The following is a 25,356-nucleotide window of genomic DNA, read 5'->3' as shown; positions in this document are numbered from 1 at the left end:
AATTGTCTTAACTTTTGTATTATTGTTTTTTTACCTGGCTGTAAACCACCCTGAGTCCTTCGGGAGAAGGGCGGTATAAAAGTCGAAATAAATAAATAAATAAATAAATAAATAAATAAATAAATAAATAAATAAATAAATTTGCCCTCATCTGGGTTATGGGATGCCAGGTTCTCCTTTCCCAGCCCTGCTTGACTCATCTGAAAGGCAACCTGTTCCTGTTCTTTCTTTGTGGGGGTTGGGGGCGTTAAAAGGCGAAGGAGCCTCTCCAGCGGGCAACCTTGGCAACCTGGCCGCTCCGCGTCTCACCTGGCCGGAGCAGCGAGGCTGTGGCGTCCGCCTGTCGATCTCCGCGGCTGCCAGCAGGAGTCGCGCTCGAGCCAGGCTTCGAATAGGTGCGCGCCTAGCCGGGCGGGCGGCTGATGGGGTTGGCTGGGGGGGGGGAGGGGGGGAGAGAGAGTGGTTGAGAGTCTCGGAGTTGGTTGAATTTTCTCTTTTGCTGGCTGGCTCCGCTTCGGGGCTGGAGGCATGCGGAACCTCCCCCCACCCCATTCCCCCCCAGCCCTCCAGCGCACCGGGCGGGGATGCTGAAGCCGCTGGGCGGCCGAGGGACCCCTCTTGGCCCTCCCCTCCGGCTCCCCAGGGGCCCCCCTGAGGAGGGTGGGGGTCTCCTCTGAATGAAGCAGCCCCCCCACCCCACCCCGACCCCAGAAAGCGGGGAAGCGCCCTGGAGACCCACTAGGGCAAAGGCGAAGAGGGCAGGGCGGAGGAGTGGGAGATCGCCTCTGACGACCCCTCCCCTCCTTCCCCAGGACCGACCCCCGGCTCGGCACTACCTCCCCCCCTCCCCACGCCCCCCACCCACCCACTCACCTACCCCACCATGGCGAAAGAGAGGAACAAAACGGCGCTGCTGGAATTGCTGCAAAGCGAAGGGAACGGCGGGTGCGCCGATTGCCAGGCCAGCGGTGAGTGAGATGGGGAGGGGGCTGTTTTGGGGGGGAGGGTGGGGGGCGTCCACTATACACCCCACCCAGCCCCGGCTCGGGCAGGTGCATGGCTCCCGGGACCTGCTTTGCCCGCAAGGGAGGGGAAGGGGGAGAGAGAAACCCCTTGCTTTCCCCCCCCCCCACACACACCTCTCTCTCCTCTCTTAAGTGGAATGGCTGGGGCTGGGGGCGTCTGGCTGGCGGGCTGACTGGCAGGCTGCGTGGTCTTCTCTCCCTCCCTCCCCCGCCCTAACCCGAGCAGTGGCGCAGGGGTTTGGGAGTGTTTTAAGGGAGGGAAGCGCTTCCTCTCGCTTTCTCTCTCTCTCTCCCGGCCTCAGTTTCCCCACCCGCTGCTTCTGGGTTTACTTTGCTGGGAAGTGGGGGGGAGAGAAAGAAAGAGGAACCGGGCGTGGGGCGCGGCGGGGGGAGGATGATGGGGGGAGAGGAAGAGGGTCCCCCAGGAGTGGGGAGAGAAAGAGAAAGAGAAATGACGGGATGCAAAGCGTGGGTTGCCTTCCCCCCCCCCCGAAAAGCAGAAGACCCCACCCTCCCTAAATCCCGGGGGGGGGAAATGATGTGAGTATGTGTGTGAGGAGGGGGAGAAAGACCCTCCGCGACCAACTCAACCAAAGTTGCCAACGTAGGCAGGAAAATCAGGCGGCTCCCCTCCTTGCGCTTCTCGGGGCGCCCGGCGCCTTTCCCGGCAACTTGACTTGGCAAATGATGGGCAGGTGGAACTCTTTCCAACGCCCCCTCCCCTCCTCTCCTTGCCGCCCCCTCCCCTGTCAAACCTAGGGACGATCCTGGGACGCCCCCCTCTCCTCCTCCTCCTCCAAAGGGAAGGTTTAGTCTTCCCCTCTCCCCAAGGAAGAGGAAGAAACCGACCTGCTCCCCCTCCCCATTCGGGGACCCCTCCCCAATCTCTCTCTCTTTCTCTCTTTCTGCCCCCCCCAGTTTCTCCGGCTGACGTAGCCAACGGTGATGTCATCGCCCATGCTGAGCGAGGGGCTTGCCGGCTGCAAACTGCAGTGCAGATCAGCCGCGGGGATGCCGGCTTTGGCTGAGCAAAGCTCAGGGGGTGGGTGGGTTTTTTGGTTTTTTTTTGGGTGGGTGGGTAGCAGAAGTCCCTGCTCCGGGGGATGGGGAAGGAGAGGAGGAGGAGGGGTGGGGGGCTCGGCCAGGGTTCTTCTAGCACTAAATTGAGCATTACAGCTGGTTCTGGCCAAGCTATTTGGCTTGGGCTGGGTGGGGTGCAAAATGCCAACCTCGCCTTTTGCATACACAGCCGGGTGGGAGAGGTCTTGGCAGGGCTGGGGTGGGGTGGGGGCGGCATGGGTCCCCCTCCCCACTTTGGAATCCGTTTAAATGGAGGGGCTGGGGCTGGGCGCCTTGCACCCTTTCTTGGGGTGGCAAGGTGTTTCCCCTCCCGCCCCAGATAAAATGGGTTTGGGGCTGGTTTTGTATTCTTTTTCTCCCCCCCTTTTTTTTGGGGGGGAGGGGGAATTCAGCCCCCAATGCAGCCCGTAGGGATTTATTACTCAGAGGCCCCCATCTTTCCGATCGGCTTTGTAGTAAAAAGTAAGTGCCAATGAAGTCTCGAAATGCCAAATCGTAGATGCCTCTTTTCTCAGCACACACCTACACAAATACGGATATAATCAGTGGTGGGATTCAAATAATTTAACAACCGGTTCTCTGCCCTAATGACCAGCTATGTGGGGATGGCTCAGTGGTCATGTGACTGTGTGGGCGTGGCCAACTCAACATCACTCACGTCAATGGGCGCTTCGCCTTGGCTGTTACAATGTACTGAGGGTAAACCAGAGAGGCAGTTTCTGTAAGCAGGCTAGAAATACCACCAGAATGTTTCCTTCCTGCCTTCCTTACAGGATTAGCCCTGTAAAGTGGAAAAAACAAAAGGAGATTTCTTCCAGTTCGGTTCTCCGAATTGCTTAGAAAGTTAACAACCGGTTCTCCCGAATAGGTGTGAACCGGCTGAATCCCACCACTGGATATAATGGTTAGTGTTATTGCACAGATTTGCTCTTTTAGGGAACGGGGGGAGGGGGGGAGACACCCTGGGTGCTTTACCTGTAAGGGGTCCTATTTGAAACAGCTAAATTGAAACTCACCCCTTTTTTTATAAAATAATAAGCACATTACTAAATGGACAATCGGTTTGCCTGTGATGGCCGCTTAGGCAGTTCACAGGAGAATCAATTCTTTGCACAGAATCATGAGGTCTAGAATCATGCTTTCATTTTAGGAAGTGCAACTTGGGAACCTGGCATATTTTTGGGCATGCAAACAAGAAAAACTGATCTACCTAGCAATCCCAGGAAATGGGAGGAAAAACCAAGGAAAACTCTTCTTGGTTATAGAGTAGGGCATTTCATGTTTGCAACCCAAATCCTTCCGCTGTTGAATTTTTGCAGGGCGTGAAGCATCTTCATTTAGTGACTGCAACGGGGACTGGCAATTCCATTGCTAAGCAAAGCGGTCGCTAAGTGAAACCATGACAGTGCCTGTGATCTGATCCCAGCTTTCCTGGGCTTTACAGACCCGCCAGGGTCGTATTAAATGTGTGGGTTGGTTGCAAAGTACTTTTTCATCCCTGTCGTAATCACAAGTGTCCGCTAAATGAGGCAGTCACTAAACGAGGACTTCCCCGACCTGTATCTCATTTCCCACAGCTGCCACTTCCTGGAAACGTCATATATCTTAAGAGTCTAGGAATCACGGTGTCATTATTATTTAGAATCAAAACATCCTTTCTAAAGTGTGATACTGGTAGTCCTCGACTTATGACCACAATTGAGCCCAACCTTTCTGTTGTTAAGTGAGACATTTGTTAAGTGAGTTTCCCCCCCCATTTTACGACCTTTCTGATCACCGTTGTTAAGTGGATCACTGCAGTTTGATAAGTTAGTAACCCGGTTGTTAAGTGAATCTGGCTTTCCCATTGACCTTGGTCACAAAAAGGGGATCATGTGCCTCACACACACACACACACACACACACATACACACACACACACACACGGGACACTGCAACCGTCATAAATATGAACCAGTTGCCAAGCATCTGAATTTAGGTCACACGACCAGGGAGATGCTGGAAAAGGTCGTAACTGCGAATAATGGGTCTTCATTTTTTCAATGCTGTTGTAACTTTGAGCGGTCACTAAATGAACAAGTCATAAGCTGAAGACTACCTGTATCGATAGGGTGCGTAGACAACAGCATTATCAAAGCAAGAGGGTTGGAATCCTCGATCAAAACAGCTGATTGTGATCGGAGGATCCCCTTGGGTGTGACAATAACTTCGCAGTGATATCATACATGACACGCCGCTCGTAAAAACCGCCTAATTTTACTCATTGCCCAATTTCCTCTCTCTCTTAACGCCAGTTTTTTTTTGTTTTGTTTTTTGCCACTGACTTAACACGCTGCGATGTTTGTTTCTTCCTCCAATGTTTGTCTCCGCAGATCCGGACTGGGCCTCTCACACGTTGGGGGTCTTCATTTGCTTAAATTGTTCGGGGATCCATCGCAACATCCCCCAGATCAGCAAGGTGAAATCCGTCCGTATGGATGAATGGGACTCGGCGCAAATCGAGGTAGCGGGTTGTTCAAAGATCAGAGAGATAAGATCACGATTTAGGGTCGTGTTTTTTGCGATGGGCGCGCTGGCACACGTTAAAAATTAAATTCTATTGCCTGCTCTCAAAAGAAATTATATATCTACCTATACACACACATAACACATATATACATATGCTACACACACACACATCTATCCATCCATCCATCTATCGTTTATCGTCTATCTATCTATCTATCTATCTATCTATCTATCTATCTATCTATCTATCTATCTATCCGTCCATCCATCCATCCATCCCTCTCTCTCTCTCTCTCTCTCCACCCATCCATCCAATGGGAGATTCAAATAATTTAACAACCGGTTCTCTGTCCTAATGATTTCTTCCAACAACCAGTTTGCCAAACTAAGTCAAGGATTATCTTTATATGCTGAAGCTAAACAGGTCATCGGATGGGTCTATAATTGGAAGGGAATACTGTCTAGTTGCTTTTGGTCAATTGAATGAATTAATAATAGAGATAGAGAGATAGATAGATATAGATAGATGATAGATAGATGGATAAATAGATAGAGATAGATTTAAATAAATAGATAGATAGATGATAAATGATAGATAGATGATAGATAGATGGATAGATAAATAGATAGAGATAGATTGAGATAGATAGATACATAGATGATAGATGGATAGATAAATAGAGAGAGATTGAGATAGATAGATGATAGATGATAGATAGATGATAGATAGATAGATAGATGATAGATAGATGATGGATGATAGATGGATAGATAGAGATACTGTAGATAGATGATAGATAGTGATAGATAGATAGATAGATAGATAGATAGATAGATAGATAGATAGATAGATAGATAGATGATAGATGATAGATGGATAGATGGATAGATAGATAGAGATATATAGATGATAGATAGATAGATAGATAGATAGATAGATAGATAGATAGATAGATAGAAATAGATGGATGATATATATATATATATCATCTAGCTTGTCATTGGTTGTTTTTATGTCAATCTGCGCCTTCTGTGGGCATAAGGCTTGTCATTGGTTGTTTTTTTGCATACATTATAGGCTTAATTAATGCTCTTGCTAGCTCTTATATTTGAGGCTGATTTTTCAATTATGTTATTGTAATGTAGGTACTGATGAGTCAATGCGAAATGCTTGCATCTACCTCTGTTTGTCCTTTGACTGCATTGTTTAAATTATTAAAAGGGACTAACTGTTTTAAATATATCTCTGATTATTTGCAGTTTATGGCTTCCACGGGGAACACATTCGCCAAAGTTAAATACGAATCAAAAATCCCACCATTTTATTATAAGCCAACTTTTTTGGATTGCCTGTAAGTATCCACCTAGTACTATAATCTTCATCCCAAGGGCTGGTTTCTGATGACTTTTGTTTTTTAAAAACTGCAATGAAACTTGATGGATTGAAAACTCTTAACTTGCATGAGATTGCAGTTGGATTATTTACTCAGCTCTTGGATGTTACTGAGGAGAACAATAGCTCTGTTTTGCTTTGTTGTTGTTGTTGTTTTAGGTAACTAAATTGCATTATTATTATTATAATGTAATATAATAATTATATTATATTATTAATAAACACATCAATTGCATTATTTGTTGTCCTGCAAAACCTTTCCAGGGTTAAACTAATTCATAGAAAAAAAAAAGAAAAATAGATGTTTACGTGTGAACGGAACAACACATGAATTATGGAATTCATCGCATGTTTTATTTATTTATTTGATTTTTATACCGCCCTTCTCCCGAAGGACTCAGGGCGGTGTACAGGCATAATAAAACTGAACATACAATATACAAATTTAAAATATGATTTAAAAAACTTATTTAAATTAGCCCAATAATTAAAATTTACCACGTTAAAAAACCCCGTTTAAAATTAATAAAATTCAACATTAAAATCCCAATTTAAGCCAGCCCCGCGCGGATAAAAAGATGAGTCTTGAGTTCGCGACGAAATGTCCGAAGGTCAGGTATTTGACGTAAACCCGGGGGAAGCTCGTTCCAGAGTGTGGGAGCCCCCACAGAGAAGGCCCTTCCCCTGGGGGCCGCCAGCCGACATTGTTTGGCGGACGGCACCCTGAGAAGTCCCTCTCTATGGGAGCGTACGGGTCGGTGGGAGGCGTGTGGTAAAAGCAGGCGGTCCCGTAAGTACCCAGGTCCTAAGCCATGGAGCGATTTAAAGGTCATAACCAACTCAATGTTGATTGAGTTTATAATGCTACGTTTGGAAAAAAGGGGACAAAATTCACTGAACTGCAACAGAAATTTTGGGCTGAGTTATGGTCGTAAACCGAGGTGAAAAAATTCATCATTGCAGTGCTTTTTAAATAAATCCTTTTTTCTGGTTTTCTTTCTTTCATTTTTTTTTTTGGCCAGACTGTTACGAGAACAATGGATCAGGGCAAAATACGAAAGGGAAGAATTCATCTTCACCGAGAAGCAGGAGCCTTATTCTGCAGGTAATGGAGAAATATATATATATATTTATGTATATGTATATTTTACATATATACATTATGTATATTTTACCTACATATATATATGTAGGTCTTTGGTTATTCGGGTTTTCTCCCGCGTAAAATTGGAAGTGTCTTGGCGACGATTCGACGAAGTCTCATTCGTCATCTTCAGGCTTCAGCTTCATGCACGAAGCTGAAGCCTGAAGATGACGATGAGACTCGTCAAACGCCGCCAAGACACTTCCAATTTTACGCGGGAGAAAAGCCGAATAACCAAAGACCTACATACAAACACCAGCGAAACCTCAGAAAACATATATATATATATATATATATATATATATATATATATATATATATATATATATATATATATATATATATATATATATATATATATATATATATATTTGTGTTAGTATGAATCTAAATATTTACTGTTCAAAGTTCTTATTGACTTAAGCCTCTGGGGGGAAAAAACTTTCGGCATATTTGCTTCCACTTTTAACCATAGTTCTGTGTTTTGTCGAAAATGCGAGTAACTGATTATCATGAGCAAGGATTACATAGAATCCTGATTTTACACATTAGTTTGTTCAGACTTCAGTGGTTAAATCAGGATTTCTCAACCCGTTCGTTTTGTTGTCCGGCTTGTATTCCAGCTGTGTTAGTTCTTGATGCTTTTACCAGGTAGGTGTGCAAAAGAGACTTGGATTTCCTACAAAAAAAAAGGGGGGGGAGAAGAAGAAGGGGAAAGTACATCAGCGCACGCACTAAAAAGGCCTGAATAATTTGATTTATTTTTAGCTGGCCGAACAGGATGTGGACCACTCGTTCAGAAGAAAGCCAGTAATGGTTTGAGCTCAGGGCGTTCTTAAAATTAGTAAGACTCGTATTCATTTGGAAACTGAGTGTTTCTTTGGTTCGGTCGACCTGTTTTAAGAGATTGGCCGGTGTGTAGGGTGGAAATAAATTACAGGTATGGTGGGAATGGCTCACATAAACTTAAGTCAGACTTAAAAGTTCAGAGGACCAATTTGGTCTAGTGGTTAAGGCACCAGACAAGGAAGCAGGAGACCGAGAGTTCTAGTCACACCTTAGCCATGAAAGCCAGCTGGGTGACTTTGGGCTAAACACTAGGAGACTGAGAGTTCTAGTCCTGTCTTAGGCATGAAAGCCAGCTGGGTGACTTTGGACAGGTCACTAGGAGACAGTGAGTTCTAGTCCCATCTTAGCCATGAAAGCCAGCTGGGTGACTTTGGGCTAAACACTAGGAGACTGAGAGTTCTAGTCCTGTTTTAGGCATGAAAGCTGGCTGGGTGACTTTGGGCTAATTACTAGGAGTGGGAGTTCTAGTCCCACCTTAGATACGAAAGCCAGCTGGGTGACTTTGGGCCAGTCCCTCCCTCTCAGCCCAGCCCCCCCCTCCCCCAGATTTCTTGTTGTGAGGAAAATAGGAGAAGGAAGATGGGTTGGATACATTCACCGCCTTGAATTCTTTATAAAAATAATAAAGGCAGGATATAAATAAATAAAAAGAAATAACACAGTCACTCCTCTTGGGAAATGCCAAATCCCACTGGGACAAAATGCAAGCTTTTCTGATGCCTGAGAAATACTGGTTTTGTGTGAGCATGACACTTTGTTAACAAAAATCCCAAAGCACCAGGAAGTTGGCTTTTTTGTTTTTTTGGGGAAGGCTAATAAATGTTATTCTAAGGCAATAAGCTTTCGTGAACTGACTTTCCTCCTTCAATGCGTATTAACCAGAATTTCAATGGGACCAGGGCTGTAATTGTACTTTGGGGGCAGACGTTGACAGAGTAATAGAATAACAGAGTTGGAAGGGACCTTGGAGGTCTTCTAGTCTCACCCCCACCCCCATCCCCGCTTGGGCAGGAAACCCTATAACATTTCAGACAGATGGTTGTCCAAATCTCTCTTCTTAAAAACTTCCAGTGTTGAGAGCTCCTCTTAGCATAGTCAGCCTGCCTCTAGGATTTGCAGCTCTGACAGGCAAGCTGTGTGCTTCCTGATTCCTTGGTGCTGGCAACGGTGTGCAGAAAATGAGAAACGGTGGGTATCCCTCCCTTACAAGGACAAGCGAGAGACTCTTGCAGGAGAGAGGGCGGGGGAGAAGGAGGGGAAAAATGTTAGCTAGAGAACATCCGAAACAGCCGGTTATAATATGACGAACGAGTAGACACCGAAATAGTGTAGAACAAACAGCCTCCAGATTGTTCTGCGATTTACGCAAAACTAAATGTTACGGCTTTGTAAATCACAGAACAATCTGGAGGCTGTTTGTTTTCTCCTTCCTGTTCCTGCCTTTGGAGATGACTTGGTGCCCCCAAAACAAGCCATGATCGTCAAGACACTTTTAAACCAGGACACACGGCTTTTGAAGAAGCGCTGCCACTGGGGTTGTGTAGGTGGGTCCTCCCAGAGATTTCTGGCCAAGAGGACTTTCCTCAATTCTTCTAACTCAAGGATGAGGAGTGGGTGATGATCTTCTAGAGATGATTGGGTCATGACTCCCGTTATCGCAAACGATTGGTTGTGTCGGGTCAAATTGGATCTGACCGAGAAGGAGGCTCAGCGGAAGCACCTCACTGAGGACTAGAAGCATAGGTTTTCCAAGCAGAGGGAAGACCTGCGGGAGTGCAAGGCCAGGTACTGGCGCCTGGAGGCTCAGCGGGCTGAGATGGTCAGCCAGTTCCAGGCCATGAGGCAGTCCTACTGGAACAAGGTCCTCTGGCTCTTCGCCACCAGCGGCGCTTCCCTCCAGCCTTCGCCCAAATCCCCACACTAGAAGGCTGAAGCAGACCCCAAGTCAGAATTTCTGCCCCCCTCCAACCCCCACGAAAAGACCCCAAAGGGGAAGACTTTGTGCAGCAACACAAACGTTCATTGCACATATCCATCCCAGGGTTCGTAGTTTGAAGACCCCTAACAGTGCAATATTAAAAATGCAAATAATTTTTCTGCAGACCACCAAAATTTTCTCACGGACCACCAGTTGGTGACCACTAGTTTAAAAGATCCAGGCTGATGTGTGGCAGCGTAAAATAAAATGTTTGGTGCTCGTTATGCGAAACACAAAAGCTACAGACAAGGCTTCTCTTCTTCTTGACTCCAAGGAAAATGCAGAAAATAAGCCTCTTTCATGCCTGGCCCTCAATCCTTCATTCTACGCAGACCTCAACAATAGCATTGTTGTTAATATGACAGTGGGTGTGTGGGGGAAACGGTGCAGCTGGGAACGTGGTGGTTACAAAGCTGGGGTCTAGGGTAAGAAGGCGGTTTTTTGGGGGGAGCGGGGCAACACACAACAGCTTTCACAGTGTCCTCGTGAGAACTTTGGCATTTTCCCCTCCTCATTGCCTGAAGATGGAACATACAAACCCTTGTTTTCCTCCTCAGTTGTACCGAAGAGTAGATCGATCTGCCCTGCCTTCTAAAGGACCCTAAAAAGCAAAGAATAGAATAGAATAGAATAGAATAGAATAGAATAGAATAGAATAGAATAGAATAGAATAGAATGTGGAGGAAGAGAAGAGGAGAGGAGAGGAGAGGAGAGGAATAGAATAGAATAGAATAGAATAGAATAGAATAGAATAGAATAGAATAGAATAGAATAGAATAGAATAGAATAGAATAGAATAGAATAGAATTCTTTATTGGACACACAAGGAATTTGTCTTTGGTGCATACGCTCTCAGTATACATAAAAGAATAGAATAGAATAGAATAGAATTTTATTGGCCAAGTGTGATTGGACACACAAGGAATTTGTCTTGGTGCATATGCTCTCAGTGTACATAAAAGAAAAGATACGTTCATCAAGGTACAACACTTACAACACTTAATGATAGTCATAGGGGAAAAATAAGCAATCAGGAAACAATATCAATATAAATCGTAAGGATACCAGCAACAAAGTTACAGCCACACAGTCATAAGTGGAAGGAGATGGGTGATGGGAACGATGAGAAGATTAATAGTAGTGCAGACTTAGTCAATAGTTTGATAGTGTTGAGGGAATTATTTGTTTAGCAGAGTGAGGGCGTTCGGAGAAAAATTGTCCTAGTTGTTCTGGTGTGCAGTGCTCTATAAAATGCATCGTTTTGAGGGTAGGAGTTGAAACAGTTTATGTGCAGGATTACGGAGAGACCAGTGCAGATATGAAGGAAGCCCTGTAGAAATGGTGTCCATGATGACGAGAGAGAGAGAGAGAGAGAGAGAGAGAGAGAGAGAGAGAGAGAGAGAGAGAGAGAGAAAATTGAGATTCAAGGGCGGGTTGAAATGAAACCAAGAAGAAACAAGGGACAAGCTTGAGGGCATCTTAAAACATGAACACTGATTTAAAAAAGGAGATTTCTTCTGAGCCAGATCTCCCAGGTTGTCTAAGATGGGTTTATTTCTGAGGTCAAATTAAGGGCCAGAAAAAGTTGAGGTTGTCAGGAATTGTGGCCTTCAGGTTTTTTTGATGATGGATTTTTTTTCTCAGATAGGAATGTCAAAGAAGGCCATGATAATTTCCTTGGTGAGGAGATGAACGTGTTTCATTTCAACTGGGTTTTGCAGGAGTATCAACACTAATACCACATAAACTCTGTCAGATTTTAAACAGATCCTGAGGTCCCAAGTAAAATACTCCTGGGTCAATAGTGGGTTTCAATTTAGTTTGCTACCGGTTCACTCGTGTATAGGTGCAATGCTTCTGCGCATGTGCAGAAGCATCCGGGCAGATAGGCGGAGCTTCTGCTGCCGCCGCTACAAGTTCGCTCAAACTGGGGTGAACCGGTAGCAACCAACCACTGTCCTGGGTTATACGAATGACACTTGGAGTTCCTTCTGAGCAGTTTCTTTATTGTTGTTCGCCTACAGACAGAATCTTGCCAGGCCAAAGCAGAAACTGAACCTGTTATCTCCACTAGGAACAATCCAGGTTTCATCTTCTTTTCATCTGCTTCCAGTAGAAAACCCTGCTTTTTCTTGCCGTTTCTACACAGGCTACCGGGAAGGATATCTGTGGAAGAGGGGACGTGACAACGGGCAGTTTTTGAGCAGGAAATTTGTCCTGTCGGAACGGGAAGGAGCCCTGAAATACTACAACAGAAATGATGTAAGAGAGGTTGGTGGTGGGATAGGCCCTCTTTTGAAGAGTGGGTCGCTTAGGGAAACTGAGGAGAACCAGTCTCCCGTTTGTAGATTTTAATTAATTATATGGTACATTATATTTTGGGAGGACATGAGAATAAGGCTCTGCTCCTAAGTTCTCATGGGCCTTGTACTAACTTGGGAGTGAGTTAATGGTTCAGAGGTTATGTTGAAGTCCACAGAGCTGCAAAAGTTGAATAAACACCATACTAGAACAGGGGTCTCCAACCTTGATCACTTTAAGATTTGTGGGCTTCAACTCCTAGAGTTTGTGGACTTCAACTCCTAGAGCCAGCTTTGCTGGCTGAGGAATTCTGGGAGTTGAAGTCCAGAAGTCTTCAAGTGACCAAGGTTGGAGACTCCTGCACTAGAACATTTCTATCTGACAGAAGGCCGTCTATAAGGAAGGGTCTAGCTCAGCTTTGGTAACTAGATATGTGGACTTCAACTCCCAGAATTCCCCAACCGGCATCATGGCTGGTGCTGTCCAAGGTCCTGATTGCCCCTAACATTTTAAAAAGTTGACTCAGCCTTTCATCCTTTATAAGGTAGGTAAAATGAGGACCCAGATTGTTGGGGGCAATAAGTTGACTTTGTATATAATATACAAATGGATGAAGACTATTGCTTAACACAATGTAAGCCGCCCCGAGTCTTCGGAGAAGGGCGGGATATAAATGCAAATTTTAAAAAAATGACAACTTGCTGAGTCATCTCTTCACAGAGATGACTCGGCTTCTTCCCATGGATGGCAAAGAAATAAGGATGGTGACTTCATGGTTGCTTCTAGACCCTCTGGAAATCTTGAGCCAGATATAAGAGCAAATGGGTATTTGTTCATAATTCATAATGCTCTGTCTGAATTTTTTTTTTACATGATCCTTTTCTTGGAAAGTTTAAAAGACTCTGTATTGCTGAAGTCAATTGCAATTAAAAACAGAGGCAACTTAGTCTATCCACTGATCCCTCCCCCATATTTCTTCTGTGTTTACTGAACGTGCCTGGGAATTCTGGGAGTTGAAGTCCACAGGTCTTAAAGTTGCCAAGATTGGTCACTTCAATCGCGACCTTATGTTAATTCCTGATGGATTACCAAATTACTTCTCCCAATTTTGTTTGGGGCGAGGACTACCTGTGTACCGGATGTGCCGCAAAATATAAAAGCAAAGCGCTCAAACATTGCAGTTGTGGTTAACGTGTTGTTGTGGTTTGTGCTCGCCAGGCCAAAGAACCCAAAGCGGTTATGAAAATTGAGCATCTCAATGCCACCTTCCAGCCTGAGAAAATTGGAAACCCTCACGGACTGCAGATCACCTACTTGAAGGACAACAGCACAAGGAATATCTTTGTTTACCATGAAGATGGCAAGGTGGGGGCCCCGAAGTAAGGAAGGAAGCAGCTCCGAGAGTTGATTTGCATGTGGCCAATAGGAGCAGCAAGTAGAGATTCTCTCTCTCTCTCTCTCTGTGTGTGTGTGTGTGTGTGCTTGTGCTTGTGCATCCCTTCTGACTTGTGATGGCAACAGGGATGACCCCGGATAATTGCTAAGAAGGCAATTGTCCACCCAGTATTGTTCTCTTTGTCTTCTTATCCAGCAATCATCTCTTTCTCTTATTTTTCTCTCTCTTTTATTTCTCTCTCTCTCTCTTATTTCTATTTCTCTCTCTCTCTCTATTTCTCCCTCTCTCTTATTTCTCTATTTTTCTCTCTATTTTTTTTCTCTCTCTCTCTCCCTTATTTCTCTCTCCCTTATTTCTCTCTCTCTCTTATTTCTCCCTCTCCATTTCTCTATTTCTTTCTCTCTCTTATTTCTCGCACTCTATTTTTCCCTCTCTTATTTCTCTCTCTCTCTGTCTCTATCACTAGCATCTGTCCACCCATCCACCAATCCATTTCTCTCTCTCTCTCTCCCCCCCCCACTCTTATTTCTCTCTCTCTTTCTCTCTCCTGCCTATCTTACTAAAGGGTAATGTCTCTCCCTTCCTGAATCTCTTAAAATTAATTTGAAACACAATATTATTTCTGACTCAAACTACTTTATACCTTTATACCTTCTTTTTTAGAAGAGATTAGAAAATTTCAATCTAGAATAGAATAGAATTCTTTATTGGCCAAGTGTGATTGAACATACAAGAAATTTGTCTTGGTGCATACGCTCTCAGTGTACGTAAAAGAAAAGATACCTTCACCAAGGTACAACACTTACAACACTTAATGATAGTCATAGGCTACAATTAAGCAATCAGGAAACAATCAATATCAATATAAATCATAAGGATACAATCAGCAAAGTTACAGTCATAAGTGGAAGGAGATGGGTGATGGGAACGATGAGAAGTTTAATAGTAGTGCAGATTTAGTAAATAGTAAATTTAAATAGCAAATAGTAAATTTAAATAGCAAATAGTAAATAGTAAATTTAAATAGTAAATCTAAAACCAGTGCAACAATTATTTGGCCAGAAGTGGCTGCCATTTGTAAACTGAGTTGCCCCAAATTGGTGATAAGATGAACGGCTATATATGTTTTTTTTTTTTTAAACTTAGTTTAACAAAAGGAATGTAGAGAAACTGCCACTGAATGAAACAGAATAATTTTGAAAGTGGAGCCTGGAGAAATGAGATTTAGCAATTGTGGGAAGAGCTGCATTTAAAATCCAATCCTAGCCAGCTCTAGGAAAAATCGTAGAGAATGCCTCTGAAGTGTGCATGTTTATTTACACAATCGTTTTCTTGCTCCTCAGGAAATGGTGGACTGGTTCAATGCCATCCGTGCCGCGCGATTCCATTACTTGCAAGTGGCGTTCCCTGGAGCCAGCGATACTGACGTGAGCTCAGCCTTTCTTCTTTCTTCTTCTTCTTCTCCGGAATTATTTCTACCAATATTTCTGAAACTCAAGACTTCCAACTCCCAGAATTCCCAAGAAAGACCAGTCCAACGTGGCTGGGGAATTCTGGGAGTTGGAAGTCCACAGGAGAACGTCTAGATTGAACAAGCAGCTGGCTGGGGAATTCTGGGAGTTGGAAGCCTACCTATGTTAAAGTTACTAAGACTTTGCTTGACTCAAGGTTGGAATGCCACAAGCAGGTCCTTTATATAGGCTGTGGGGTGTGGCTTCATGACTCAGCATTTATCCAGGCCTGCCCCTCCCTTCCTTCTGCTGGCGTTGCCTCTCAGATCTCCAGAAGCGAGGATCCTCCCACTTTGAATTCTCTTCAGCTGGATCTGCTGTCAGTAATTCCAGCACGTGGCTGGCTTCCTGCTCACACGCTGTAGGAGTGAGGTTTCTCAGGTTTGTTTGTTCATTCCTGACATCCTGTCCAGGCATGGGGCCAGGGCCGGGGACTGGAGGCACGACAGGCCGTTCATCTTCATTATCAGACTCGGAGTCTGATAACAGGCCCGGGTGTAGACGGGAGGGGCCCGGCTGAGGAGAGGAGGGAGGACGAGGCACAACACTCTATGGTGGGGAAACAGGACTTCCGGTCAGCTCCAGAATTGAATGGGGGCTTCCGATTAGGACCTTTGTGTCTCTTTGAGTGTTTAAGGTTGCCAACTCCTGATCTAACCTATCCATTATGGAAGGGATAACCCATGCAGTGGTTACAGAATAGAGTGGCTGAGAACTTCTGGATTCCCCCAAGGTTGTCTCTGCTATTTACTTAATGCATTCAGAGCTAATGCAACTTAAGTACTTTTTGCACAAACCTATCTTTCCTTATTAACAAATCATGAGGTTATGTACGTATGGAGTGTTCTCATTTCCAAGCTCTCACTAAAAGACTTTTCAAGAAGTTGTAAGTTACTCTTGAGCCTAACTAGAACTGAATTTTAAAAAAAGTCATTGCTAAACGTAACATAGCTGGAGCCCTGTTGGTTTTGGTAATGTGTGAAACCATTTGGAGTTTGGAACTGCGTAGCAATTAATGTAAAAAATTAATGTAGTTAATAATATTAACGTCTGATTAATATTTTGTTCTATCTACATATTTTTTGCACGGAGGTAACCAAATTTAGAACCATAAATTACTATCACACAATTGCAGTCCATTTTATGGTCAATAAGCATGTTTAAAAAAAGGATCTAATGTTTCTTTATTTGTGTCAAATAACTCGATAAGCCAGCTTTCCTTCTTTTATCCCCTTGCTGTAACAACTGATGGCTAAGGGATCTTTTGGGTGGATATGTGATTTTATTCTTCCTGCTCCTTCATTCCTCCATTGGCGCTGTCTCGTATTTCTGTCTTCTGACCTCCTTTCCTCTTCCATCATTTGAACGTTCTAGCTGGTGCCAAAACTTTCAAGGAATTATCTGAAGGAAGGATTCATGGAGAAAACTGGGCCAAAGGTAAGACCAGTTTCATCTTTTAGGTCGAATGCAATTTGACAATGAGGGGTGGGGCAAACAAGGTGACATTATAAATCCTGATCTCCTTTAGTATGTTGCACTGTTAGTATGTTTATGTGAGTGACATAAAGTTGGCCACGCCCACCCAGTCACATGGCCACCTAGCCACGCCCACCCAGCCGGTCATTAGGCAGATCGTATTAGCTCTCCGCAGGATTTAAAATTATGAAGTTAGTAGTCCCTGAGGTCTGAAAAGTTGGTGACTCCCTGGGCTAGGAGACCCTGCCTGAGAGTCTATTGAAACCCCTAGAAAGGTATTTTATCCTATTCAAAAGGAATTGGATTGGCAAATTCAGCTGGCGCTAGAAAGCTGATATTTTGCATATATTGTGAACCTCCCAAATTGGTCCTTGGCGGATCTCTCTCTTGAAACGATGGCTGATGGCGGGTAGCTTCCTTAAATGACCAAGTTATTTCTACGGTCGACGGACCAGCTGGATGTCTCCTAAATAGACCATCCCACAATAGCAGAGTAAACATTACTACCAGTTTGGGAATTTGGCTGGCTAAAACGTCTTGGGATGGGAGAGGAGATGCTCTCCTGCTCGGCACCTTTGAAAAAACAGATTACAGCTATAAATATTGTGCTTCCCAAATTCAAAATGGAGTTACCACGTCCCTGGAGGGGGTGGGGATTAGAGTGCCTGCATTTATTATTATAAGCTATATATCTTCTTCCAGGGGTAAAATGCTCCTGGTTCGGACTGATCGCGCGATCTGGTAGCAATCGCGGCCAGTGGTTCAGTTATCCAGGAGCAATCATGGCTCAGTGGTTCAACAATCCGGTAGCAATCGTGGCCCGGTGGTTCAGCAATCCGGTAGCGATCGTGGCTGGTGGTTCAGCGATCTGGTAGCGATCGTGGCCCGGTGGTTCAATGATCTGGTAGCGATCGTGGCCGGTGGTTCAGCGAACTAGTAGCGATCGTGGCCGGTGGTTCAGCAATCCGATAGCGATCGTGGCCGGTGGTTCAGCAATCCAATAGCGATTGTGGGCCGGTGGTTCAGTGATCCGGTAGCGATCGTGGCTGGTGGTTCAGTGATCTGGTAGCGATCGTGGCTGGTGGTTCAACAATCTGGTAGCGATCGTGGCTGGTGGTTCAACGATCTGGTAGCGATCGTGGCGCGATGGTTCAGCGAACTAGTAGCGATCGTGGCCGGTGGTTCAGCGAACTAGTAGCGATCGTGGCCGGTGGTTCAGCAATCCAATAGCGATTGTGGGCCGGTGGTTCAGTGATCCGGTAGCGATCGTGGCTGGTGGTTCAGTGATCTGGTAGCGATCGTGGCTGGTGGTTCAACGATCTGGTAGCGATCGTGGCTGGTGGTTCAACGATCTGGTAGCGATCGTGGCGCGATGGTTCAACGATCTGGTAGCGATCGTGGCCGGTGGTTCAGCGAACTAGTAGCGATCGTGGCCGGTGGTTCAGCAATCCGATAGCGATTGTGGCCCGGTGGTTCAGTGATCCGGTAGCGATCGTGGCTGGTGGTTCAGTGATCCGATAGCGATGGTGGAGCAAAGCTCCGCCCACTCACCCGGGTGTCATAACTTCCTGGTTTTAACCAGGAAGTAATGTACTTTTTACCTTCTGCGCATGGCTTTTTCCTCCCTTCTTTTGATCCGTACACAACAGACTTGCAGGGTTCGATTAAGCAGAAAAAGTGAGGATTTTTTAAAAACCTGGGTTTCTTTCTCCGGGTCCAGATGGAACATTTTATCAAATTTCTCTGTTTTTCAATCAGCTTTCTTTTTTCTATGCCTTGCAGTTTTTTTTCTCTCTCTCCTAATTAAGGCGAACCGAGAAAATTAATTATTTTCTTGTTGCTGTGAGCCAAGGAGAGTTTTAATCAAGGCCTCCTCCGTCTCTGTGCTTAACCAATTCATTAAATACAAATTCAGACAAGCCCAAGGTTTGCATCAGATTTTAACTGGAGCTGTCTTTTTTTTTTAAAAAGAGAGAGAGAGAGAGAGAGAGAGAGGGAGGGAGGGAGGGATGTGTATGAATTGGCCCTGTCCCTGCTAACCATTTTAATCCAATCAGCACAATCTAAATGATGCATTGTTTTTGCAAGATGCTTTGTCTCCCTCCACCAGTGATGGGATTCAGCCAGTTTGCACCACTTCGGGAGAACCGGTTGTTAACTTTCTGAGCAGCTTGGTGAACTGGTTGTTGGAAGAAATCATTAGGGCAGAGAACCAGTTGTTAAATTATTTGAATCCCACCACTGCCCTCCACCCTTTCTCGGTGGTCCCAAGGGAAAATTAAAATATCAGAATGTGGCAGAGATTCAAAAGGAAGGCAGAAGTTTATGTTTATATTTCAATATTCAACATTTCTGCTTCTTTCAGGCTAGGAAAACACACACAAACACATGTCCCCAACTGTCAGGATTGATGCAAGCATGAACCACACATACTGCCAAAACTTTGCCATAGGGACTAGAAACTTGTACTTAAAAAAAACAAACCACAAAAAGATATGCATGTGGCTGTTTTTAGGGCTCTGTGGCCAGCATTGTATTCTGCCTTTCTTTCTTTCTTTTTTTTTGGAAGCAGATAAACTGGAAGAATAATTATTACCGACTGGTTATCATAGCTGGAATTTGAACCTGTAATCTGTTCCGTAGTTCTGTGTGTTGCCTGAACACACAGACACAAATAAGCCATCGTTGTAGGCTTTTTATAACCTGGGAATCCAGCCAATTGTGACTTCTTTAATAAACTCTTATTTTAGGAAACTATCATGGCTCCACAAGTCAAGAGCTTAACCCCTTCACCTCCTCTTGATATGGTCCGAAAGAAAGTAATATTAGTGCTGACTTGTTTTATTTTCTTTAAATTATTTCGTGAGCTCCTACATGTGCAATTAACAAGGCCATCCTTAAGGTTAACAAATATATATATATATATATTTTAAAAAATGAAGGAAAATAAAAGTATCTACTTTATATTTGAGATAAACTTATTGTTGGTTTATTAATAAGGTTTTCTTTTCCATTTCTTCCCTTTTAGCAAACAGAAGGGTTCAAAAAACGCTGGTTTACCATGGATGATAGAAGATTAATGTATTTTAAGGATCCTTTGGTAAGTCGTCGACTCCTCCTCCTCCTCCTTCATCCTCACAACTCTTCAAATACACCAGCAGTCTTCAAATATGTCTCCAACAAGTAAATATTCTAATTCCTTTGAGTCTTTCAACTGTACATAGGGCTTGGTTTTCATTCACCGGACCATCTTGGTTGTCTTCTGCAGTTCCTCAACTCCTTGCTGGAGATCATATTCCAAGTGGCATCTGATCAAAGCAGGGAAGAAAGGGACAATTCGTTCTTTAATTCCTTCCACGATAGCATTTGCCTTTTTTTAAACAGCTGCCTCACACTCTTGGCTCTCGTTCAATGTCCGACGTACCAGAAGACGCAGATCCTTTTCACAGATCCTCTTGCCAAAAACAGAGCTACCCCATCTTGCAACTGGCTCTTCTTTTCCCCCTCTGTCTAGATGCAGGACTCTGTTTGGGGTCAATTTCACCCTGTTATCTTTAAGCTGCTCTAGGTTCCCCCCCCAAAAAATTTTTGTTCTTTTTCTTCTAAAATAATTCTTCTGCTTTCTCTCTTCTGGTTTGAAGAGAGAGATTTTTCTTTAGATCTTTCTTTAGATAGATATATATATAGAAATAGAGATAGATGGATAGAGAGAGAGATAGAAATAGAGATAGATGGATAGAGACACATAGAGATATAGAGATTAGATAAATAAAGATGACATAAATGATAGATAGAAGAGATAGATAGATGAGAGATGAGAGATAGAAGATATAGATAGATAGATAGATAGATAGATAGATAGATAGATAGATAGATAGATAGATAGATAGATAGAGCGGGCTAGGGCTTACTTTTGGGGTAGGTCATATTTTCAGGGAAATGGGTAAGTAGGTAGAGATAGATAGATACATAGAGATAAGGAGAAATAGAGATAGATGGATACAGATAGATAGAAATAGAGAAAGATGGATAGATACACATATAGAGATTAGATAGATACAGATAACATAAATGATCTATCATCTATAGAAGAGATCGATTGATTGATCGATAGGGCTTACTTTTGGGGTAGGTCATATTTTTGGGGAAATGGGTAGGTAGGTAGATATAGAGATAGATACATAGATAAGTAGAGATAGAGATAGATAGATGATAGACAAAAAAAGAAAGAAAGAAAGAAAGAAAGAAAGAAAGAGAGAGAGAGAAAGGACTATTTTTCCTCCTAACGGTGACTTTTCATGGAGCCCCAGTTGAGAAAGGGAAAGGAAGGATGGATGGTTTGGGCTTCAGATCGTGTCTCCGTCGTTAATTTTTGCAGGGAAAAAAACACCCCAGGCTTAATCCTTCCACTCCTTTGTAAACACGGAGTCCTTCTGCTTTGTCCTCTACTCAGGATGCTTTCGCCAGGGGAGAGGTTTTTATTGGGAGTAAAGAAAACAGTTACAAGGTCCTGGAAGGGCTCCCGCCGTCCACCCAGGGAAACCACTGGCAGTACGGAATTACCATCATCACCCCTGACCGGAAGTTTCTCTTTGCCTGTGAGACCAAAAGCGATCAGCTGGAGTGGATTTCCGCTTTTCAGAAACTGATCAACAGGCCAATGCTCCCGCAGGAATACGCAGGTGAGGCTCCAGCGTTTGGTCTCGGGGAGGAGCCGTCGCTTGTACCATATTGATGAGGAAGCCCTCATCAAAACTGGAATCGGTGCCGTTGTAATCTCAGTCACTAAACAAACCATTGTTAAGTCGAGGACCACTTGCCTTTGGTAAAGAGGCTGCCTCTGTCGGGGTTCCAAGTAACATACCCGTAGCAAACAAAACTCCGAGACAGATAGGTTCCTCAAAGAATACCTTTATCAGATGTATGTCATATTGGCACAGGCTGGTGAAAACCGACTCTGAATATTCCTGCGGTTTTCACCTGATTCAAAGTGAAAGTTTGTCACTTTCTCAAAACAATCAGTCACATGGTCCAATCAGGATACAGTCCAGTTGCTAGGTGATCCTTCCTTCTGAGCACCTGCAGGAACGTCCTTGGTTTCCACAAGAAAGTATTTTGTTTTGGCTACAACACCCTAAAGGTAAAGGTAAAGGTTCCCCTCGCACATATGTGCTAGTCATTTCCGACTCTAGGGGCCGGTGCTCATCTCCGTTTCTAAGCCAAAGAGCCAGCGCTGTCCGAAGACGTCTCCGTGGTCATGTGGCTGGCATGACTAAACACCAAAGGTGCACGGAACGCTGTTCCCTTCCCACCAAAGTGGTCCCTATTTTTCTACTTGCATTTTTTACATGCTTTTGAACTGCTAGGTTGGCAGAAGCTGGGACAAGTAACGGGAGCTCATCCCGTTACGCAGCACTCAGGATTTGAACCGCTGAACTGCCGACCTTTCGATCGACAAGCTCGTGTCTTACCCACTAAGCCACTGCGTCACCCTAACTATCTCTAACTATATCAACACCCTAACTATCTGTCGTGTCCCACTCCTCCGCTGACGGCTGGGTCCGGGAAATCCGAATCAGGCTTGCCTCTGCAGCTCTGCCCAAAGTCCTAGCAAAGTCCTCAGAGCAGGCAGGAGACCAGTAAGTGACTTAAGCAAGATAAGTTTGACTTTTGCCTGACTCAGAGACTGCCAGAAAGTAGCTCCTTTATATAGGCCATGGGGTGTGGCTCCATGACTCAGCACTCATTAAGGCCTGCCCCTCCCTTCCCTCTGTTGCCTCCGCCTCTCCAATCTTCTGATGCGAGGGTCACTCCAATCAGCTGTTCTTGGGAGTAAACCCTCCTCAGGCTCACCTGCTGTGGATGAGGGGGAGGGGTCTAGCTGCTCCGGTTGCCTGGGCATGGAGTCAGGGCTGGGGCAGGAGATGCTCCTTCTGCAGTTTGTGGGGGCATGGAGCCAGGACTTGGGCCGGAAGGCATACATTCCTCAGTGTTGGGGAGCAGGTAAGAAGGCCCCGGCTGCTCTGAGGGCGGGCAAGACACAACACTATCTCTATCCCCCCCCCCCATCCCTCTTCTCCCTGTCAGCGCTGAATTCTCAAAATGGCCTCGGTCAGGCCAGCTTCAGGGCTGACAAACAGCTTCTTCGATGATATAATTTCTTTCTTTTGTGTGTGTGTGTGTCTTTTCTTTCCAGTGGAAGCCCATTTCAAGCATAAACCCTAAGCGACGATGTCGAAGCAAGATTGGTTTTGGACCCGCAAGGACATTGGTTTTCTTGTTATGTTTTTGTTTGCGAGGCTAGCAATGACCAAAAAGAAAAGAAAAAAGAAAGAAAAGAAAATGTAATTTATATTAATTAGTGAATCATTTTAGACTGCAAGATGGGAGGTGCAATGAAAATGCTTGAGCTGCGGATCATGGTGCTGTCCGTCCAAAGGAGACTGAAACCACAGGCAACAGCACTTTCCTGAGAATGTCGTTCTTGAGCACTTAATGGGTGAATAACCTGGGCGCACTAGTTAAAAGAATTGTGTCTTGACGTTTTGGAAAAATCCTGGCGCAACGTCCTTCTTTTCCTTTCTTCTGTTCGGCTCTTGGCTGAGCTATTACGGCGATGTCCTTGTGTGGAATGTGTTCCAAGAAGATTCATGTTCAGAGATTGTAGCAGAACCTAGAAAACATCTATGGGAGGTATCGTTCGTGATGCTCAAACTCTGGTCTGGGAGTAGGCAGGAGGAGGAGGAACCGGGAGGAGGGAAGATACAAAGAGGTACATGATGAAATTTGGACAATGGACCTCCGTCATCTTGCTGTCAAATATGTGGTGGCATCATCTAATGCATCCGTTCCGCGGGCCCAGCCTTAAAAGAGTAACAGAGTTGGAAGGGACTTTGGAGGTCACCTAGTCCAACCCTTGCTCAAGCAGGAGACCTTATACTATTTCAGGTAAAATGGTGGTCCAATCTCTTCTTAGAAACTTCCAGTGACCCACAACTTCTGAAGGGCAAATGCTTCCACTGGTTCATTGTTCAACTTGTTCTCCAGAAACGTTGCTAAACTACAAAATCAGGGAGCAATGACTCTCCTCAACACCTCTTGGAGATGTTCGATGCGGAGAGGTTGGGTGTAGCCATTTTTTCTTGTGATGCTTGAAGGACGGACCCTTATCATGACCTTTGAGCAAGGAGGGACAAGTTAAGGAATTCAAAAATACCAGCCTCTCAATTTTGGAATGAGACAGGTCTGCGTGACTCAATAAGGAACTGAAAAAAGCTTGATTTCCCCATCTCTGAACTCTGCAGGAGCATCTATGCTACTGTCCCAAAAAAGTCAAGATGGTAGCTGTGATGGAACATCGCGAGCATTATCTTCACTCAGAAGAATTCAGATTATTCTTCTTAGAAGAATTCAGGATATTGTCACCCAACCACTATGACCAAAGCTGAAGTGGGTGATGAACTGGGACAAACTTTCACAAATGTCCCTTGACAATAGCCCATCCACGAGTGAACTTCTGCAAAGCAGCGATAAAATGCACAAAAAGTACTAAGCTATGGTTTGCTTCACCTCAGTTTAATGACTGAGCCACCTATGAGTTTGCATCGTACGCGAAGCCTAGCACAACCCAACCTAATTCACGGCAAAGCTGGGTGGCTTTCACCGGTGAAAACTACTTTCGATGTCAGAAGTGACTTTTCCAAGAAGACACCATGCTAACAACAAGCCTTTAATCCAAGGGTGGGCAATGAATTTTCCCAAGAGGCCACAAGAGAAATTAGGCCTGTTGTGGAGAGCCAGACCAATCGGACTGTGAAGGCGTGTAGATAATAAAAAAAAAAAAAGGGGGTTTGTCTTTAAAATTAAAGCAATGCAGCTATTTTGTGTGTCTGCTGTACACTTACTTACAAACATTTGATTTCCAATTTCGGATTGACCTCCCGTGGGGCGGATAGCGACCACTGAAAGGCCAGACGTGGCCCAAGGGAGCCGTAAGATACTCAGGCCTGCTCAACCTCGAGCAAAGCATCCGTTAAAAACGTTCATTCGTAAAACAGCTTAAAGGCTAAACCCGGCGCAAGTACCCACAAGTTAAGAAAGCAAACCATGGTTTGATTCGAAACTCCGTTAGCTTCAGCAGGCAAGAGATTTCCTGTTACGTTTTTTTTGGGGGGGGGGCAAGCGGGAGCTATTTAGGAGTTTGCTGCACGAGGACTATCGTTGACTAATACGGGATTTTAATTGTCCTTCTATTTTCATCATGTTTAAGCCACCCGGCAACCGATTCGCGCCTCTCTCTTCTCTAAAGCCAGATTCCCACCGTTTGTAGCCGTTACTTTGTATGATTGTCTATTTATACTGACCGACACAGCGGGTTAATTCACCCTTTCGCTGAAATCTCCTTGTTTCTCGTCTTCTCTCTTCTGGATGTAAGATTATATTAATTCTTGCTCCTCCACAGGCTCAGCTGTGACCTTCATAACTTTTTGACAAGTCAGGTACAAAAGAATTCTTCTTAAGAGTCCCGGACTAGTTTTTCTTGCATCAGAAGACACAGTCTGGATTCAAACCGGTTTCTTCCAATATTTCTGTAAGATCAGGTCTCTCTGTCTCGTGCGTTACGTTTGTTAAGTTTTGATGGTTAAGACAGTTGTGGTACTAACTATCATCCACACCAATAAATTATTATCCTGTT

At 44.6% G+C, this 25,356-nt stretch overlaps 1 protein-coding gene across 3 annotated transcripts; it reads left to right on the top strand.

The window, feature by feature from the left end:
• Window positions 1-491: 491 nt before the first annotated feature.
• ADAP1 (ArfGAP with dual PH domains 1) lies at window positions 492-25,356 on the top strand. Of its 3 annotated transcripts, none has more exons than XM_058157673.1 (11): window positions 492-968; window positions 4,478-4,608; window positions 5,874-5,965; window positions 7,029-7,111; window positions 12,127-12,239; window positions 13,497-13,643; window positions 15,018-15,101; window positions 16,560-16,622; window positions 19,690-19,844; window positions 21,115-21,343; window positions 22,858-25,356. In XM_058157673.1, exons 1-10 carry the CDS (start codon window positions 884-886, stop codon window positions 21,308-21,310), a joined length of 1,149 nt encoding a protein of 382 aa, XP_058013656.1. In that variant the 5' UTR covers window positions 492-883; the 3' UTR covers window positions 21,311-21,343; window positions 22,858-25,356. The 3 variants fall into 3 exon arrangements, with proteins under 3 accessions (XP_058013656.1, XP_058013657.1, XP_058013658.1); XM_058157674.1 differs by having other exon boundaries at window positions 494-968; window positions 19,690-19,761; XM_058157675.1 differs by lacking the exon at window positions 492-968 and adding an exon at window positions 1,944-2,071.

Source organism: Ahaetulla prasina, chromosome 14 (genome assembly GCF_028640845.1).
Source record: "Ahaetulla prasina isolate Xishuangbanna chromosome 14, ASM2864084v1, whole genome shotgun sequence".
In the NCBI taxonomy this organism is placed as follows: domain Eukaryota; kingdom Metazoa; phylum Chordata; class Lepidosauria; order Squamata; family Colubridae; genus Ahaetulla; species Ahaetulla prasina.
Note: the sequence above shows the minus strand (reverse complement) of the source record. Positions and strands in the feature narration are given on the sequence as shown.

Coding starts and splice junctions, on each gene's coding strand:
- ADAP1 (XM_058157673.1), top strand. CDS start 884: ATGGCGAAAGAGAGGAACAAAACGGCGCTGCTGGAATTGCTGCAAAGC. Junction 12,240..13,496: donor AATACTACAACAGAAATGAT/GTAAGAGAGGTT, acceptor TGTGCTCGCCAG/GCCAAAGAACCCAAAGCGGT. Junction 16,623..19,689: donor TGGAGAAAACTGGGCCAAAG/GTAAGACCAGTT, acceptor CTTCCCTTTTAG/CAAACAGAAGGGTTCAAAAA.